Below are 19,241 nucleotides of genomic sequence, written 5' to 3' on the forward strand. Positions count from 1 at the left end.
TTCAGATAAACAATGAGTAACTGTTTAGCGTGGACATTGCCATGTGATATTTCTGACATACTTATCACAAATATTCATTATCTATCTGAGATTTAAATTTAACTGGGGGTATTTTCCTCAGAACCAATTTGGTAAATTCCACCATTCTTTCTGTACTAAGAACTTTTTTATGATAAATGTCTTCAAATTGTGGAGAGATCTTAATTCTCACCTATATTCTTGACGTGTAATGGAGGACAGAATTAATTTCCCAGGAACCATACAGAAAGAAGAAAGAAGGGTCTGGAAAAGGAAAGAGTCCTTCTCAATGTTTAAGTTTAATTATCATACTTATTCCTGAACAAGGATGTTTCTCTATCTTTCATTCTCTATATTTCTCTATCTTTCATTTTCTATATTTCAGAGAAGACCAGTTATCCTGAATTTGTCCTTATTTGCAAAAATCATTTAATATGATGCCAGCAACATGGTGGAGCGAGCTGTTCCCTTTGAACCTCCCCATTTTGAACTGCAACTAAATGGACATTCATTGACTGAAAGAGGAAGCCCACACAGCACGACTGGATACCTAAGAGACACATGCATCTATATTTCAGAGGGTGGATTGACTGGCACTCTGGGAAATGGTGGAGATAGGTGAGCACAGCCTTCCCTCCCCCAGTGGCACTGTGAATGCTCACCAATTCCTTCCAGGCTGATGTGATCACACTGAAAGTGCAAACAATCACAGGGAAACAGTAGGAAGAGGCAGTGGCAGGACTTATCCCACTTGTGATCACATTCCTTGCCGGGGGAAACCCATCATACCCCTGCAGCCCCAACGACTGGCCCTAGTTCAGTCCTGGGCAGAAAGCCCTGCCCACCAACCACAGTGGATGACAGAAGTGCAAGCAGAGGTGTCAGCAGATGTACAGGCCAGGGCAAGTGTGTTCCAGGCCCGCACAAGCACCCATAGAACTGTTAAGCCCTAAAAGAGGGAATGTGCCCTGGGGCAACTGTAGGAAGAAGCAGTGGCCAACCTTAGCCTGCTCATCATGACTTATTCATTGGGGGGAGCCAACCATGCCCCTGTGGCCTCGAGGAGTGGCCCTAGTTCCGCCTCAGTGAGGAAGCCCTGCACACCAAGAACAGTGCACACAAGCACCTGAATGCTCCCCAGGCCAACACAAGTGCCCATTGTACCCCTACAGCTTCCAGTAGATGAGATAGGAACACAAAATCTGCTCCTGCTTTCCCCTAGTGATAGCAAGTGTAGTCTGCAAGCTAATACTACCACAAATGTCCTGGCAAAATATTAGTTCATCAAACATGATGAGAAACTGCAGCAAAACTCAGACCAGAAGGAAAATAACAAATGTCCAGGAACCGACCCTAAGGGCATAGACATTTACAACCTAAATGACAGAGAAATGAAAATAGCTGCCATAAAGAAACTCAAAAGTTTTACAAGAGAATACAGAAAGACAGTACAAAGAGCTCAGAAATAAAATGTATCTCTTTGCAAAAGAGATTGAAACTATAAAAAAAAAGAAGCAGAAATTTTAGATATGAAAAATACAATTAATAAAATAAAAAATAATTTAGAATCCTAGAGAAATTGAGCTAATGCTATAGAGGACAGAATTAGTAAATTAGAGTGTAACAATACAGAAATTCTACAGATGGAGGAGGAGACAGAACTAAGATTGTTTAAAAATGAAGGAATTCTTTGATTAATATCCTGACTCAATTAGGAAAAGCAATATAAGGACTATAGGTATTCCAGAAGGAAAAGGAGTGGGGGAAAGGAGCAGAGAGCTTGTCCAAAGAAATAATAGCTGAGGCCTTCTCAAACCTGGTTAAAGAACCAGATTGACAAATATGCGAAGATAATAGAACACCTAATTACATCAATGCTAAAAGACCTTCTCCAAGGAATATAACAGTAAAACTGGCAAAATGAAATCACACGCACACACAAAATTATTCACAGCAGCAAAGGAGAAGAAAATAACCTACAAGGGAAACCCTACCAGACTTTCAGAAGATTTCCCAGCAGAAAACCTACAGGCTAGGAGAAAGTGGAACGATATGTTCAAAATAATGAAAGACAAAAGCTGTCAGCCAAGAATACTCTATCCAGTGAAACTTTACTTTAGATACAATGGAGAAATAAATGCTTTGCCAGATACACAAAAGCTGAGGGAGTTCATCACCACAAGACCTCCCCTGCAAAAAAATAATTAAAGATGCCCTCACACCAGAAGAAAAAAGACAAACATCTAAAAAGATTTGAGCAAGGAGATAAACAGACAGACGCAATCAGAAAACTGCAGCTCTCTATCAAAACAGGGAGGCAAATACTCAATCATAACTTAGACTCTAAAGGGAAAGAAAGTATCAAAAGTAACTATAAACACATCAACTTAGTCTCAAACTCACAATGCTAAAAACAGAATAATTTTTAACAGCAATAGAAACTAGAAAAGGAAGAACAAACAATGCCAAAGGTCAGCAGAAGAAGGGAAATGATAAAAATAAAAGCAGAAATACATGAAATTGAGACCAAAAAAAATAGAAAGGATTAGTGAAACTAAGTGCTGGCTCTTTGAGAAGATAAACAAAATTGATAAAGCCTTATCCAGATGCACCGAGAAAAAAGAGAGAAAGCTCAATAAAATTAGAAATGAAAGAGGAGAAATTATAACAGAGCAAAAATACAAAGGATTATAAGAGAACCCTGTGAAAAACTATATGCCAACAAATTGGATAACCTAGAAAAATGGATGAATTCCTTGACTCATCCAAACTCCCAAAACTGAATTAAGAAGAAATAGAGAATCTGAATAGACCAATCACAAGTACAGGAATTGAAACAGTAATCAAGAACCTCCCAAAAACCAAAATTCCAGGACCAGATAGCTTCTCTGGAGAATTCTACCAAACATTCAAAAAAGATGTAACACCTATCCTTCTCAAACAATTCCAAAAATTGAAGAGGATGGAACACTTCCTAACACATTCTACGAGGCGAACATTACCCTGATACCAAAACCAGAGAAGGACAACACAAAGAAGGAAAGCTACAGGCCAATTTTGCTGATGAACTTAGATGTAAAAATCCTCAAGAAAATATTGGCAAACCAATTGCAGCAATACATTAAAAGGATCATGCATCATAATCAAGTTCGATTTATTCCAGGGTTGCAGGGATGTTTCAACACCTGCAAATCAATCAATCAATGTAGTATACCACATTAACAAAATGAATAACAGTCGCATTGTCATCTTAATAGATGCAGAGAAAGCATTTGACAAGATCCAACATCAATTTATGATAACAATTCTTAATATCAAGGGTATAGAAGGAAAGTACCTCAACATAATAAAGGCCATATACAACAAAATCACTGCAAGTATCATACTTAATGGTGAAAAACTGAAGGCCATCCCTCCAAGAACGGGAAGAACGACAGGGTGCCCAGTCTTGCCACTACTATTCAACATAGTACTAGAGGTTCTTACCAGAGGATTTAGGCAAGAAAAAAAAAAGACATCCAAATGGGAAAGGAAGAAGTGAAACTCTCACTGTTTGCAGATGACATGATTCTTTACACAGAAAACCCTAAAAATCCATCAGAAAACTGTTAGAATTAACAAACTACAGCAGTGTTGAAGGGTACAAAATCAATTTAAAAAAATCACATACATTTCTATACACTAACAACAAAATAGCAGAGAGAGAAATCAAGAATAGAATCCCAGTTACAAATACAACAAAGAGAATTAAATATCTAGGAATAAACTTAACTAAAGAAGTGAAAGACCTATACAATGAAAACTGTAAGACATTACTGAAACAAATTGAAGAAGACATAAAGAAATGGAAAGATATTCCATGCTCCTGGGTCAGAATAGTAAACATAGTTAAAATATCCATACTACCTTAAGCAATCTAAAGATTCAGTGCAATCTCAATCAGAATTCCAATGGCATACTTCATGGAAATAGAACCAAGAATCCTAAAATTTATATGGAACAAGAAAAGACCTCAAGTAGCCAAAGAAATCCTGGGAAAAAAGAACAAAACTGGAGACATCAGAATCCGTGACTTCAAAATGTAATACAAAGCTATATGGTACTGGCAGAAAAACAGACACAGATCAATGGAACAGAATAGAAAGTCCAGAAATAAAACCACACATCTATGAATGGTTAATCATTGACAAGGGAGCCAAGAACATACAATGGAGAAAGGAAAGCATCAACTATAAATGGCGTTGGGAAAATTGCACAGCCATATGCAAAAGAATGAAAGTTGACCATTATCTTGCACTATACACAAACATAAACTCAAAATGGATTAAAGACTTGAATGTAAGACCTGAAACCATAAAACTCCTAGAGAAAAATATAGGTAGTACACTGTTTCAGATTTGACTTAGCAGCATCTTTTCAAATATCATGTGTACTTGGGCCAGGGAAACAAAAGAAAAGTTAACAAATAGGAGTACATCAGACTTTGCCTTTGCAAGGCAAAGGAAAGAATGAACAAAATGAAAATACATCCCACCATTTAGGAGAAAAAATTTTCAATTCATTTATCCGACAATAGGTTTATCCCCAAAATACATAAAGGACTCAGAAAATCAACAAAAACCCCCAAACAACCCAATCAAAAAATGAGCAGAGGATATGAAGAGATATATTTCCAAAGAAGATATACAGATGGCCAACAGACACATTAAAAGTTGTACAGCATCATTAATTATTAGGGAAATGCAAATCAAAAGTACAATGAGATATCACATTACAGTGGTCAGAATGGCTGTAATTACCAAGACAAAAATCAACAAATTTCAGAGACACTGTGGACAAAAAGGAACCTTCATACACTGCTGGTGAGAATACAAGCTGGTGCAGCCACTATGAAAAATATTATGGCGATTTCTCAAAAAAATAAAAATAGAAATAGCATATGACCCAGCTACCACACTACTGAGTATTTACCCAAAGATTTTGAAATCAATGATGCAAAGAGATTTGTGCACCCCTATGTTCACTGCAGCATTATTCACAATAACCACGATATGGAAGCAACCCAAGTGCCCTTCTGTGGATGAATGGATACGGATAAGGTTTAGAAGATGTGGTATATATATACAATGGAATACTACTCAGCCAAAAAAAAACACAAAATTGTCCCACCTGCAACAACATGGTTGGGCCTTGAGGGTATGATGTTAAGCAAAATAGGCCAGACAAAAACACATACTTCATGATTTCACTCATAAGTGGAAGATAACAAACATATGGATAAAGAGAACAGATTGGGGGCTACCAAAGGGGAAGGGGATTGGTGGGTGGGCAAAAGGTGTGAAGAGGCACATATGTATGGTGACAGGCAAAAAATAGGCTATCGGAGGTAAGCATGATGAAGTCTATTCAGAAATTGATAAGTAATAATTTACATCTGAAATTACACAATGTTATAAATAATTATGACCTCAATAAATTTACTGGAAAAGTGATATAATGTGATTTAGTTCATAAGTTGGTTTGTGGAACAAAGAAAATCTAGACAATATATCTGGTATACTGTGCAATAAATGCTAGTTCTGTTATCCTTTCTTCCTTAATAACTGATAGATTGTAAGTGCTAAATTAAAAAAAAACTGTATTTTAAATTAGTGAAACAGATCACATGAAATGATATAGTTTCATTTTCAAGGATCTCACAATCCCAGGGTTGTTAGTAAATATCATAGTAAGGTTGGTGGGGAGGGATAATGCAAAATGATTTGTGGCTATCAGAGGGATTGCTTCATAAGTGCCTTCTTCTTTAACTTGGCCCTGAAGGATAGAATATTTCAAGATAAACGAAAGAGAAAGTAAGTTTTATTCAGGAGTAAAAAGTGCAAATAATGTTCAAAATGTGAGTACATTTAATGAAGTCAATAATCCAACAGATATTTTGAGCTACAATTTTATGCTATATGCATACAAGAATCTTGTTAAGTGCTTAAAGGAGTGAAAATTTGCATAAATTGTAGCTATTTATAAATTATCTCATAAAAGAGTTCCAGTGTATAGTGTGAAGGATTTACAAGAAGTTCAGGAATAGTAGCTTGCTTCCTGAAGTGATGAGAACAAGAAAAGAGAATATATTCATGTTCTATGTTTTATGCTTCCTTTCTATCACTGACCAATCAGTGTAAATACATTATTAATTCATATGGCAGCTTGACCAAGGGTGTATGTCAATTGTGTTTATCAGGTCTCTAGGCAGTCTTCATCAAATAATTGACTGGATTTGTTGTAAGTGTTGAGAGCTAATTGTTTTCCTTGGGCTTGAATGTTGCTTTAAATTAACTGTAATATTTAATTATAATCTAAACAAAGAAAAATCAAAACTCGATTACTGTGTATATGTGGGCGGATTAAGTTTTCCTCTAACCTTTGCAATATTTATCATAAGATGCCCTCATAGACACAGGTATCTGATTTGGAAATTTTATAACATCATATTGATATTTTCTTTTATCTCTTCTATCATCAGTTTAGCTTGAATTATTTATGTTTTCCCTTATATACTCTTTGTGTCTGAATAAAATTCCAAATTTTGTCAGTAAAACAGTGAGAGAACAAATTCTAGTTGCTTTTGTGAAGGTAGAATGAAAACTGGGCAACAATTTTATATTGGTTCAATGAAACTATTTAAAATGGTTATATGGTTTTAAGCTTAAAATGATAAATTAATATCACCATTTTTCTCATTAATAATTAGATATATAATAACAACCAACATTGTTTTACATATTCACAAATAAACTGTCCTCTTCTACACATTGTCGTTTCCTTGATATTTAAGTGAACTAGAACAATCATGGATAAGTAGTGGAAAAGTTATATTGGTATTGATTTGAATCAGTTACAAATAACCCATTTTCAGAGAGTAAATCTTTATTTGTTTTCCTATCTTAGCAAAGGTGATTAAGTTTTTCTGAAATCAGAGACACAATCCTCTTACTTTTATTGTGAGGAAACGGAGATGCATATTGTTTAAGTGCTCTGATCACTATTTTTTTTAACAGATCTGGATGGCTGGCCCCATCATGGCTGCATCTCAGTAATCTTTTGGGGGTGGTGGGTGCGGAAGATTTCCCTGAGTAACATCTGTTACCAATCTTCTTTTTTTTTGTTCCTCCACAAAGCCCCAATACATAGTTGCATAACTTGGTTGTAGGTCATTCTAGTTCTTCCGGGTGGGATGCTGCCACAGTATGGCCTGATGTGTGGTGTGTAGTTCTGTGCCCAGGATCCGAGCTGATGAACCCTTGGCCTCTGAAGGGGAGCACATGAACTTAAGCACTCGGCCATGGAGCCAGCCCTTGATCATTGTTTTAAAATTAAAGGGTGACATAAGCAAAAGAAAATTTGAGACTTCAACCCTACAAGCTTTAATAGTTTTCTCTAAATATGGACATAAAATTTCACATTTATTCATTTTACAACTTTAGATTTAAAATTATCTTTGGTGACTTCTATACCTGCTATAGAGTATAATTTTTGTTAGTGGTATTAAATATTTATTAACTCATGTGCTTCTTAAATAAATTAATTTTAAAAATCTACATAACTGTTAGAATTTTCAATTGTCTTCAAAGTAACTGGTTGTAAATTTAATTGAGAAAGAAAAATCTAATATCCAATGTATACCATAACCATCTTATGTTCATAATAATTAATTCAAAATATATAAAACATCAGATTTCATATCATTTATTTTGCCCCTGAACTCATATATAAATTCACTTACTCTCCAGAATTATATCCCTCAATAATCATAATACTACATTTCTTCACAAGAAAAACACTTGCAAATTGACCGTTTATTTCCTTTGTTAATGAAGTTCTAAGTGATTTTTTCCTACACTGGATTATAATTATACCAATCATTATCTTACTTCTATTCAAAACTTAAGCATGTTACAAATTTTATGAAAATTTCAAAGATAAACTATAAAACAGCTTTAGAAATGCATCTCTTATTGATATTGATTGGGATGAATTTTGTTTTTATAGTTTGATTTCATTTAGTAAAACTATCCATGGATTTTTTTTATTGCTATAATATTACAGATTTCAGCATACTTAAATTTGATCTTAATACAAAGACAAGGATGGAAACACAATTGTGATTTTTTTACAGTAGGGAGGTCACTCTAGTTTTTAACATCATATATATATTAAGTCAAAAACCTCATGAGCCCTTATCATTAAGGATTATTTTAATACTTTACTAAGTATAATTATACTCATTTGCTGTTTAAGGTGCTTCTGGTAATCTTCTAGTTTTAAAATGAAAATGGTCATTGGAGAAATTCTCTTTCTTAGTTTCTGAGAAGTTTATAAAAAAGGCTTTGGTATGATTTATTAAATGGCAATTTTTAAAAATATGTTACAATTTCACTTAGTTGAATTTTTTTTCCTTGTTTCTCTCTTTCTTTCTTTCTTTTTTTTTTTACTTGAGGAAGATTCACCCTGAGCTAACATTGACTGCCAACTTATCTCTTTTTGTATGTGAGCTGCCAGTACAGCAAGGCCACTGACACATGAGTATTGTAGTCCTGTGCTGGGAACTGAACTGGCCTGTTGAAGTGGATCACCCCAAACTTAGCCACCAGACCACCAGGACTGGTCTTCACTTAGTTGAATCTTTCTTAAACCAAAATTATCAGTTTTCTGTCCTAAGGATAAGAGTTAGGAAGCCATAAAGAGATTTGCTTCCAGTATTACAGCACAAAAAGCTGGATATTCACAAACTTTAAACATTTTTGTAACCCACTCAATAGCTGGGATCACTGGGCAAACAACTAATACAAGCATAGCATAATAATAATAGTATTCCACTGTTGGGGGAGGGGGAAGAATCAGGAGAAAGATCATCTCTGGGGTACATGTGCAAAGAGAAGACAAAGTTTAAAGAAATCTTAATTATAAATATTTGACGAAGTTAATATAGAAAATAAAAAATATCTCATGTATGGACATGTTAATATAAAGCAAAGTAGAACAAAACAAAACAATAAACAACAAAACAAAAATCTCAACAAGATTTTTTAATTAATTGTCAAGCTGATTATAAAATGTATGCAGTAGGAACTAGAAAAGGCATACAAGGTTGAAAGTCACAAAATCATTGGAAGCGTCTCACTATCTGATTTCAATATAAAGCTAAAGTAACTTAGACAATGTGTTAATAAAAATATAAATGTAAAAATAAATGGAACAGAGAGGATTCAAATACAGATACACACCCAAAAGGTCAAATTACTTTCCACAAAGATACAAAGTGTATACAATGGAAAAGAATAGTCTTTTAACAAAAATGCTAGATATTTTAAATATCCACATGCAAAAGATGAAAATAAATCCATAAAAAACATCATATAAAATAATTAACTCAAAGGATCATAAAACTAAATGTAATATCAAGTCTATAAAACTTCCAGAAGAAACAATTCTTTGTTATTTCGCATTGGAAAAATATTTCTTAGACATGAATTCCAAATCATGGTCAATAAAAGAAAAATGATGTGAGGTGTCATCAAAATTAAATACTTTGTTCTTCACAAGCCACATTTGAAATAATGAAAAGACTAAACATAAAATGGAAGAAATTCTTTCCAAGCACACATCTGACAAAGGATTTGTATCCAGCATACAAGCAAAAGTCTCAAACTTTAACAACCTACTTCTAAATAAACCGAAGATCAAAAAAGAAAGGATAATAGAAATTATAGAAAATTTTGAACTGAATGAAAATAAAACCACAATCTATAAACTCCTAAAGTGCTTAGAGGGAAATCTATGACTTTAAATACCTATATTAGAAAAAAAAACAATAGGTCAAAACTAGAGCCTTAGCTTCCATATTTAGAAACTAGAAAAAAGAATGATTAACTGAAAACAAACAAAAAATATTGGGAAGGATATAATAAAGTCTAGAGCATACACCAACAGTACAAAGATGAAAAACAGTAGAGAAAGTCAAAGAATTTGAGTTTTGAAAAGTTAATAAAATTGATAACATTTTATCTTGAATTACTAAGTAAAAAGGAGACAAGATACAAATGATCATAATAAGATATTAAAATGACTATATCAAATATTATAAGCAGCCTATACTAACAAATTTTTCAACTTAGACTATATGGACAAATTCCTAAAAAGATAAAATTACAAAAGCTGACAAAAGAAAAAAATAGAAAATCTGGATAGACATATAACAACATAATCAATGAAATTCGTAATTAAAATATTCTCCTTTATTACCAATATGTAGATATAGATGGTTTGACTGGTTAATTTTACTTAATATCTCTATAAAATTACCAATTGTTCATTGTTCAGTAATTATGCTGAAAATAGAAGAGGAGACTCTCTTTCCAATTCATGTTGTTAAGACAGTATTATCCTGATAACAAAGTCAAAAAAGAAACATGAGGAAGAAAACACTACCTGATAGCCCACATGGTTGTAGATAGAAAAATTCTCAGGAAAGAATTAGCAAAATAAATCCTATAATACACATAGAAGGATAATAAATCATGACCAAGCGAGAGCTAGCCCAGAAATGCAAGGTGAACTTAACATAGGAAAAGCAATTAATGTAACGTATCACATATAGAATTAAAGATGAAAACCATATCGCCATCTCAAAAAAGTCAGAAAAGGTACGTAACACAATCCACCACTGTTTAAGATAAAAATTCCCAACAAAGTAGAAATACAGGAAATTACTTCGACCTACCAAAATTACTTGTAGCATCACACCTAATGGTTTTGTAATGAGCGATTTCCCCCTAAAGCAGAAAACAACTCAGGATGTCCCCTCTCAGTACTCATGATGATGATAGATAGATAGATAGATAGATAGATGGATACATAGATAGATACATACATACATACATAGATACATAGATAGATAGATAGATGTTTGATTAATAAATCAATCAGTCAGTCATCCTGATTTTGAAGTAAAATAATTTTATTCACAAACTACATGATCTTTCAAGTAGAAAATCTAAGCGTGTCACATAACACACCAGAAAAACACTAGAATAATTGAGTTCACCATAGTCATGATACAAAATCAATATGCAAAAACAATTTTAGTTCTATATAATAGCAAAATAATATCTGAATGTAAAATTAAGAGAATAATGTGATTTCAAATAAGATAAATATAATTAGAAATGAATTTAATGAAAGAAGAGCAGCACTTAATACTGAAAACTACACAACATAGTAACTAGCACTGGTGTAAGGCAGACGTATATATCAATGTAATAGAATTGATGATTGAAAATAAACACATTAACAGGTGATTGATCTTTGACAAAGCTACCAAGGCTATTTATTGGGGAGGGATAAAATATTCAATAAATTGTCGAGTGATTTACGATTCATAAGTAAAAATGATGAACTGAAACCAATACTTCACACCATACACAGACATTAACTCAAAATGGATCGCAGACCTAAATTTAAGAGCAAAGATGATGCTGTATATCTGAGGAAAGTTTTATAATAAAGAACATTTGCAACTAGAGTACAGAAAGTCAAATGCACACATTATAATTGGTAAAATATTTGAATACACGTTTCACCAAAGAAGATACGATCTAAGAAATATTATGAGATAGAAAGAGGTAGAAGGATAATTTATGAGTTTAATGTGCCCTGAGTGAGGAATGAAAAATCAGTGGCCAGCCCAGTTGCTGACTGGTTGGGTTTGCGTGCTCTGCTTTGGCGGCCCATGGTTTCGCCAGTTTGAATCCTGGGCGTGGACATTGCGCCACTCATCAAGCCATGCTGAGGCGGCATTCCACATGCCACAACTAGAAGGACTCACAACTAAAAGTACACAACTATGTGCCAGGGGGCTTTGGGAGAAAAAGGAAAAATAAAATCTTTTAAAAAAATCAAAGACAGCCTTAAGAACAACAATATTCCAAGTTATTCCTTTTTTTTGACCCACAGGCTTCTACTCATGGGGATAATGCATCAAATATGAGTTGGTGAATGCTTTTCTTTTCTCTTGTTAATTATGAAAGATGATGTAGTTATGGTGAAACAGAAAGTATCTTCAGCCTTGAGCGCTGTCTTGGGCACATCAATTTTAGGAAGATATTATATGGTAGTTGAGAATATAAACATTGATTTACTTGAAAAAGTCTTTTAAACAAGTACTCCTTGGAAAGTCTTTGTGTATACCCGGTGATACAGAGAGACAAGGAGAGCACTGTGGCCTACACTGACATTATACAGTCCGAAGAACACACCTGGAAGAGATAATTGAGATGATCCTGTTTGACGGCTTCCAGCATTGGACATGCATTAGAGAAAACGCAGGCTAAGAAGTGGTTCTGCGTCTATTCTTTTCCCCATTCAGTCATACATGTAGGAAAAACCCCACAGCAGCACAGGGCCCTTTCCTGCAACTTGACTTTGTCCCAGTTAGAACTCAGCGTCTGTGCCTCCATCATTTCCTTTGTAAGACAGGCGTGAAAACAGAATTCTTTTCTTTGCTGGTTATTATGAAAGTTAAGTTAATACTTGCATAATATTTAGAAAGATTGTAACACATAACATCTGTCCAGTAAGTGTAAACTATTATATTGTTTTCTGACAAGTACGTTTATTTCCTTCCTAGTATTTGAAAGAATTTGGTGTGGTTTTAGTTACTGTGACCTACAGGAATTTAGGAGATTTTGTAGCATTATAAAAAAGAATTCATAAGAAATGTTCGTGATATTTCAGAATTGCATTATGAGATGTGACCCACACATATGACAGCATGATGTAATATCACAATGTGCTGTGAAATCTGGGAGAAGGAATGTTTCTTTTAAAAAAATTATTTCACAATAAAGGATATTTAAAAAAATTTCCTGATGATATTCCATAGAGATTATCTCTGTTTTATATCAAATGGAGTATTAATTTTAATTTATTTTTATACCATAGAGATTAATAATTAACTTTGAACATGAGGGACCCATTACCCAAGAGCTTAAATTACAGTATAAATCTCTAACTATATACTATACACATCCTAACATCTTCAGCAGCAGGATGGAAATGCCTCTCTCAGGTATGTTAGCTAGAACCAGGCCCTGGTTGCTTGAAAATGAAAATGAATATATTCTCCAAGCAAACACTTATTTTAAAGATATGTCTACCTCATCTGTCTTCTAATTAGAGTAAGTTTTAACAGAACCCATATTTCTAGGCGCTTATTATTTAAAATGCTTTTATCGGGGTCAGCCCCATGGCTAAGTGGTAAAATTCGCGCCATGTGCTGCAGTGGCCCAGGGTTTCATAGGTTTGAAATCTCGGCGAGGACATGGCACTGTTCATCTGGCCATGCTGAGGCAGCGTCCCACATGCCACAAGTAGAGGGACCCCCAACTAAAGATACACAACTATGTACCGGGGGTCTTTGAGAGAAAAAGGAAAAATAAAATCTTTAAAATGCTTTTGTCTTTTAGTACTGAGAAACAGTTGATGGTGAAATTAGAACAATTTCCTCTGTAACATTAAACGTTAGTGAGCTTGAAATAGAGTTAAAAACGATAGTGTGTTTGTCTCTCTCCTTCTCTTTCTACCATTCTCTATACCAATTTCTATCATGCAATCTAGAATTTATGACTGTGGATGAGCTCCCTGATTGTCATGCTAATTCTGAGAGTTGAATTAATGCCTCGGAGCTGGTCATGGAGAACCAGGACATGTGAACTCTCTCTACTCTGTACATGAGGTGAATTATTTTGGATTTGCCTGGGTTTACCATAACCTAGTTTCTTGTTATCAGCGTGGAACACTAGAAATAAACTTTTCCAACCTGTTTTTGCTGTTTTAACTCTGAAGTATGCAAATAACTCTGCTTCTTTTTGGTCAGATAATGAAAAAGCTATGAATTCAGGAAAGTGAGGTTTCTACTTTAAAATTAGTTCAAGATATGGAGAAAATATCATGTTTTGTTTCCAGTCCAGAATCTCTTCATCCAGTTTTGTTGTGCATCTGTATATGAAGACATGGGTATATTCCTCCTGCTGTCTAGGAAGGAGAGCAGTGAATAAAATTTGTCAATTTCTGTTTGCCTTTTTTTTAAGGACAGGCCTGAATGACAGATCCCACTTATATAGAATACACAATGTAACGACCTCCCCCAACCAAGTGAACTATTCAGGATCCTTTAAAAAATTAATTATCTCCAAATCATAATTTCAAATAGCATGAAAATTTTCTACCCTAGATATGATGCACCAAAGTTTTAAAAATCGCTCTATTTTTGAAAATTAATCTTTTCCTTTATTAATATTATAAACAAGGCTGCAATGTAGCTTTGAACACTGTTTCTCACAATTTTATCAACGTAATTAAATATTTCTTAGAACAGCTTATTAAGAATAAAATCTCTCATAAAAATATCATATAGCTTTTACTGTTGTCAGGGTTGAGAGTTTAGATAAACATTGCCTAACTACTTTCCAGAAAAGTACATACAAGGGTGACATCTTTCTGAGTCATTATTGAAATTGATCACTATCATTATAATTCACTAACTTGATTTTGATAAGTAAAATTGATGATGGTTTTTAGTATATATTTAATTCTATTTTTTTCATTCTGCAGAATTCCAAATTTGAAGATTCTTTGTGAGCCACCAATCTCAAATGGTTTGTCCCACTCTCCAACAAGAGAAGTGCACAGGATCTCTTCACCTGCTGCAAATTCATGTTACTGATAGACAACAGTAAAAAAAAATAGTGTACATTATATAGGATCACAATAACTGTTACCCTACTTGGACAGAACTTAAATTTTTCAGGAAACAGGAGTTGATCTCCATGAGGCTTTAGAGTATACCATTGAATCTGTTTAAAACTCCATCAAACTCAATTTATTCTGGTAGTTAACAGTTGAGAGCCTTATAGGTTTCTGCTGATACTTAATTTTTATCTATGGGGTCCACTGAGACAGTGAACATTTTGAATTATTTGACATTTGTGTTTCAAATACACTATGTTTGATATCAATGTTGTATGTTACTGAAGTTAAAATAAATGTGCTGTTATATCTCTTATTCTGTTTTTAAAAGATAGAAGAACTTGTCATTTGGTTTCCCAATCCTGACATAAGGTGGAAATGAGTGAAGAGAACTGTACCACTGTGACAGAGTTTGTTCTTCTTGGATTATCAGATGCCCCTGAGCTGAGAGCCTTTCTCTCCCTTCTGTTCCTTCTCATATATGGAGTCAGAGTTTTGGCCAATGTGGGCATGATTGCACTGATTCAGTTCAGCTCTCAACTTCACACCCCCATGTACTTTTTCCTCAGCCACTTGTCCTTTGTGGATTTTTGCTACTCCACAGTCATCATGCCAAAGATGCTGTCCAATATCTTAAACAAGGAAAAAGTAATCTCCTTCCTGGGATGCATGGTGCAGTTCTACTTCTTCTGTATGTGTGCAGTCACTGAGGTCTTCCTGCTCGCTGTCATGGCTTATGACCGCTTCTTGGCCATCTGTAACCCTCTGCTGTACACGATTACCACGTCCCAGAAATTTTGTATGTTTCTAGTTTCCGGCTGTTATCTCTATGGAATTGTGTGTTCTCTGGTTCATTTGTGTTTAGCTCTCGAAATCCCATCCTATAGGTCAAATGTAGTTGACCATTTCTTTTGTGATTTGCCCCCTCTTTTAACACTTGCTTGCTATGACATCTCTATTAATGAACTCGTGGTGTTTATTGTGACCACTTTCAATGAGATCTTTACCATTATGATCATCTTCACCTCCTACTTGTTTATTCTCATCACCGTCCTGAAGATGCACTCTGCAGAGGGAAGGTGTAAAGCCTTTTCCACCTGTGCCTCCCACCTCGCAGCCATTGTTGTCGTCCATGGAACAATCCTTTTCATTTATTGCCGGCCCAGTTCTGGCAACAGTATGGATACTGACAAAGCAGCCACGGTATTTTACACTGTAGTGATTCCCATGCTGAATCCCCTGATCTACAGCCTGAGGAACAAGGATGTGAAAGAAGCTGTCAAGAAAGTGTTGGGATCCAAATTGCCTTTTGAAAAGCTATTTTCTTAGCTAGACTCAGGGTTTCATTAAATACCTTTATTGAGGGTCTTGTTTTGGGTGGATGTGAATGAAAAGTAAAATAGGAAAGTATTTTTTGAGCTAGAGGACAATGCATTCTTTTTTGTTTCCCAGTTGCCTATCTTATTAAACCCTTTTATTGGAGAGTTCAAGTGCATCTGCTACCCTTGCTACACTTCTCCCATCCCTAATTGCCTTGAACGGGTTTTTGGGGTGATATTGTTAGACTCAATTTCTTTGTTTGAGGTAACATAAATATAATTTTAACAAAGTGCTTTTATATTTTTGCACTGCCCTTAATGCATGAAACCTTTCTTATTAAATTGACTTCATCTTTTTTTTTTAACGTAGAATGAGTATACATTTGCCTCATATTCACTGATTTTTCATGAGAATTTGTAGTAAATTTCCTATGACTTTATCTATATTTCTGGGCATTATTTCTAAGTTTTTGGTTATTTTCTCTTTTATTAATTTTTAGATTGAAAGGTAATAATTTTAGAACTTTTAAAATGATAATACTCCACTTTTCTAATGAAACTTGCATGAAAATTAAATGATACATCTTAAATTCTTAGCACTAAATATGGTATATCTGCTGTTATTGCCATTGTTTTTACTTTTATCTTTTGTTCTTTGTTTCACCTTAAGTCTTGATTAAAGTATGCTTGACATCATATCTTTTTTAGGTGTCCATGTCCTTGTTAACTATTTTGCTCTGCCTGATATTATTTTAAGCATTTACTAAACTTTATACATTTATTATATTTTAAGCCAATTGCATTAGTTTCCCATGGCTTCTGAAAAAAATTACTACAAATTTGGTGGCTTAAAACAATAGACTTATTCTCTTAAAGTTCTGGAGGTCAGAAATTTGAAATCAATATCACTGGGCCCAAATCAAGGTGTTAGCAGGAGGTTCTAGGGGATAAACCTTTCCATATTTCTTCTGGCTGTTGGGCTGCAGGCACTTCTTGATTTGTGGTCATATTACTTCAGTTTTCCTTCATGGCTACTGCCTTTAAATCTCTCTCTTCTCCCTCCTATGTTTTCTTGTGTCTGTGTGTGTAGAAAATAATATTCTGTTCGCTCTTATAAGGTCACTTGTGGTGGCCTTCAGAGCACAACCAGATAATCCAGGTTAATCTCCTTATCTCAAGTTTCTTAACCTAATCACATGTACAAGCAACCTTTCTCCGAATAATACAACATTTACAGGTTCCAAGGATTAGAACCTTGTATATATAAGGGTACACTTTCAAGCTCAAGACACCTATCAGTCAAAGGCCAATTCATAATTCGCCTTTCCTACAGTCCTACAATGTTAACAATTTGTTTTCTTACTTTCTTAAGCTCTCCTTTTGTATTTATCGTCTATATTTTTACTGGAATCACTTATCTAAAGGTAAAATAGGTCCTTGTTGCTTCAGTAAAGTAGGAAGAACACCTGACTTGAGATTAAACACCTGGGTCCAGATTCAGATCCAGATGAGTGATTTTGAGAAAGACACTTAAACTTACTTAACCTAAATTCCCTCAAATATAAACTGGAGATAACCTGCCAGCCTCAGAGAGTTTTTGTGGGACTTAAACATAATAATAAAACTGCAAGGATCTGTCCCATAAATTTCACTCTTATTAATGATTCTTTGAAAGAAATCTTTGAGGGTAAGCATCATTTGGAAATATTCTTGTATCCCTGGTGAAGACAGCTATTCATTATTTCCTTAAATAAATGAATAAGTAATGACTAAAAGAATGAAGTTATATTGGGTTTATGATGAAAATACAACTCTGTACTGTTTTTCAAATCTTTTAAATAGAGTGAGATTTCACATATGACCCATGAGTCTTTGCATTTTTACATGAAGGTAAGAGAAATATCTTTCACCTTTGGTCCTCCAATTATAACAGAATTTGTCAACATTACCACTGTTGACATCTTGAGCTAGACAGTTCTTTGCTGTGGCTGTCTGTCTTGTGTACTATGGTATGCTTAGCAGCATCCTTGACCTCAACTCATTAGATGTCAGGACCACTCCTCCCCACATTTGTGACAATCAGAAATGTCTCCACACCTTGTCAAATCTCCCATAGAGAGCAAAATCGCTGGAAATGGGAGTGATTGAACTAGAAAGGATGAATATAATAGAGCTCTAGTCTCCTGAGGAACCTTCAATATTAAAATTTCCTGTATTTAAGAAGCCTTTCCAGCTACCCAGGTGCTCACATTTAGTTACTAATTTTATCTGTCTCCAGAATCTGTATTGTCTCTTTCAGAGACCCTGAATGTTAGGGCTTCAGGGGAACAGAATTATTCTCAATTTAGCATGGATAACTGTTAGTCTCCATATCCTAAGATAAGGACATATTTTTCATATCTAAAGACTGATTGTTTCTGTTTATTAGCGAAAAGGACATCTGCTTTACATTCAGCTTCACAAAAACTTGAAATGTTACATTTCTCTTTTACTCCCAATGTTAGTTCATTGATAACACCCCTGGTCGTGTGGGAATAATTGAGGTGCACTGAGCGCTCCTCAAACATGTCTGAAAAGCAACCATATAAAAGTTTCTTTTGTATTTCTTTAAGTGGTTTTGTTTTACATATTTAATCTGGTCACTTCCTTACTTTTTAACTATCGGAGTCGATATGTATTTCTGATTCTCTTACTAATAGCATCTCGATTTTCTGGTGGGGACCCAGCCTTGCTTATTCTTGGTAGGTCTCTGTCTTTGCACCTAATGGGATTTGGGGAAGTGGTCATGGCCAGTAATCAAGAGACCCGGTGATTGGTTTCTGGGTGGACCTAGTAAGCTGGTGACTTAACTGTGCAATTTTGCTGGAATTACTGGAAAAGAAGAGTTTCTTTCTGCTGAGATTAATCCTTTGGGCAGAGATAGAAGGTCAAAACTGCTCATAGTTCTTTTTGCCAAGATATATATATACACACACATACACACACATACATATATATATATATATTATTTCAGTATTATCTTTTTTCGTTAGGCAACACATTGTCTATAAATCTTATTTCCAAGTCTCAAATCATGCCATGGACTTCAAATCTCCATAGAAT

The 19,241-nt window shown here is 34.5% G+C and overlaps 1 protein-coding gene across 1 annotated transcript in view; it reads left to right on the plus strand.

Moving 5' to 3' along the window:
- The window catches only part of LOC103544226 (olfactory receptor 5L1-like), a 41,547-nt gene extending 24,712 nt beyond the window's left edge, over positions 1-16,835 (plus strand). The window contains exon 3 of the mRNA XM_070565994.1: positions 14,686-16,835. Within this exon, the coding sequence (XP_070422095.1) occupies positions 15,199-16,149 (951 nt within the window). The 5' untranslated portion in view covers positions 14,686-15,198 and the 3' untranslated portion in view covers positions 16,150-16,835. The remainder of the gene's footprint in view (positions 1-14,685) is intronic.
- Positions 16,836-19,241: the final 2,406 nt, after the last annotated feature.

The sequence above is a fragment of the Equus przewalskii genome, chromosome 11 (genome assembly GCF_037783145.1).
Source record: "Equus przewalskii isolate Varuska chromosome 11, EquPr2, whole genome shotgun sequence".
In the NCBI taxonomy this organism is placed as follows: domain Eukaryota; kingdom Metazoa; phylum Chordata; class Mammalia; order Perissodactyla; family Equidae; genus Equus; species Equus przewalskii.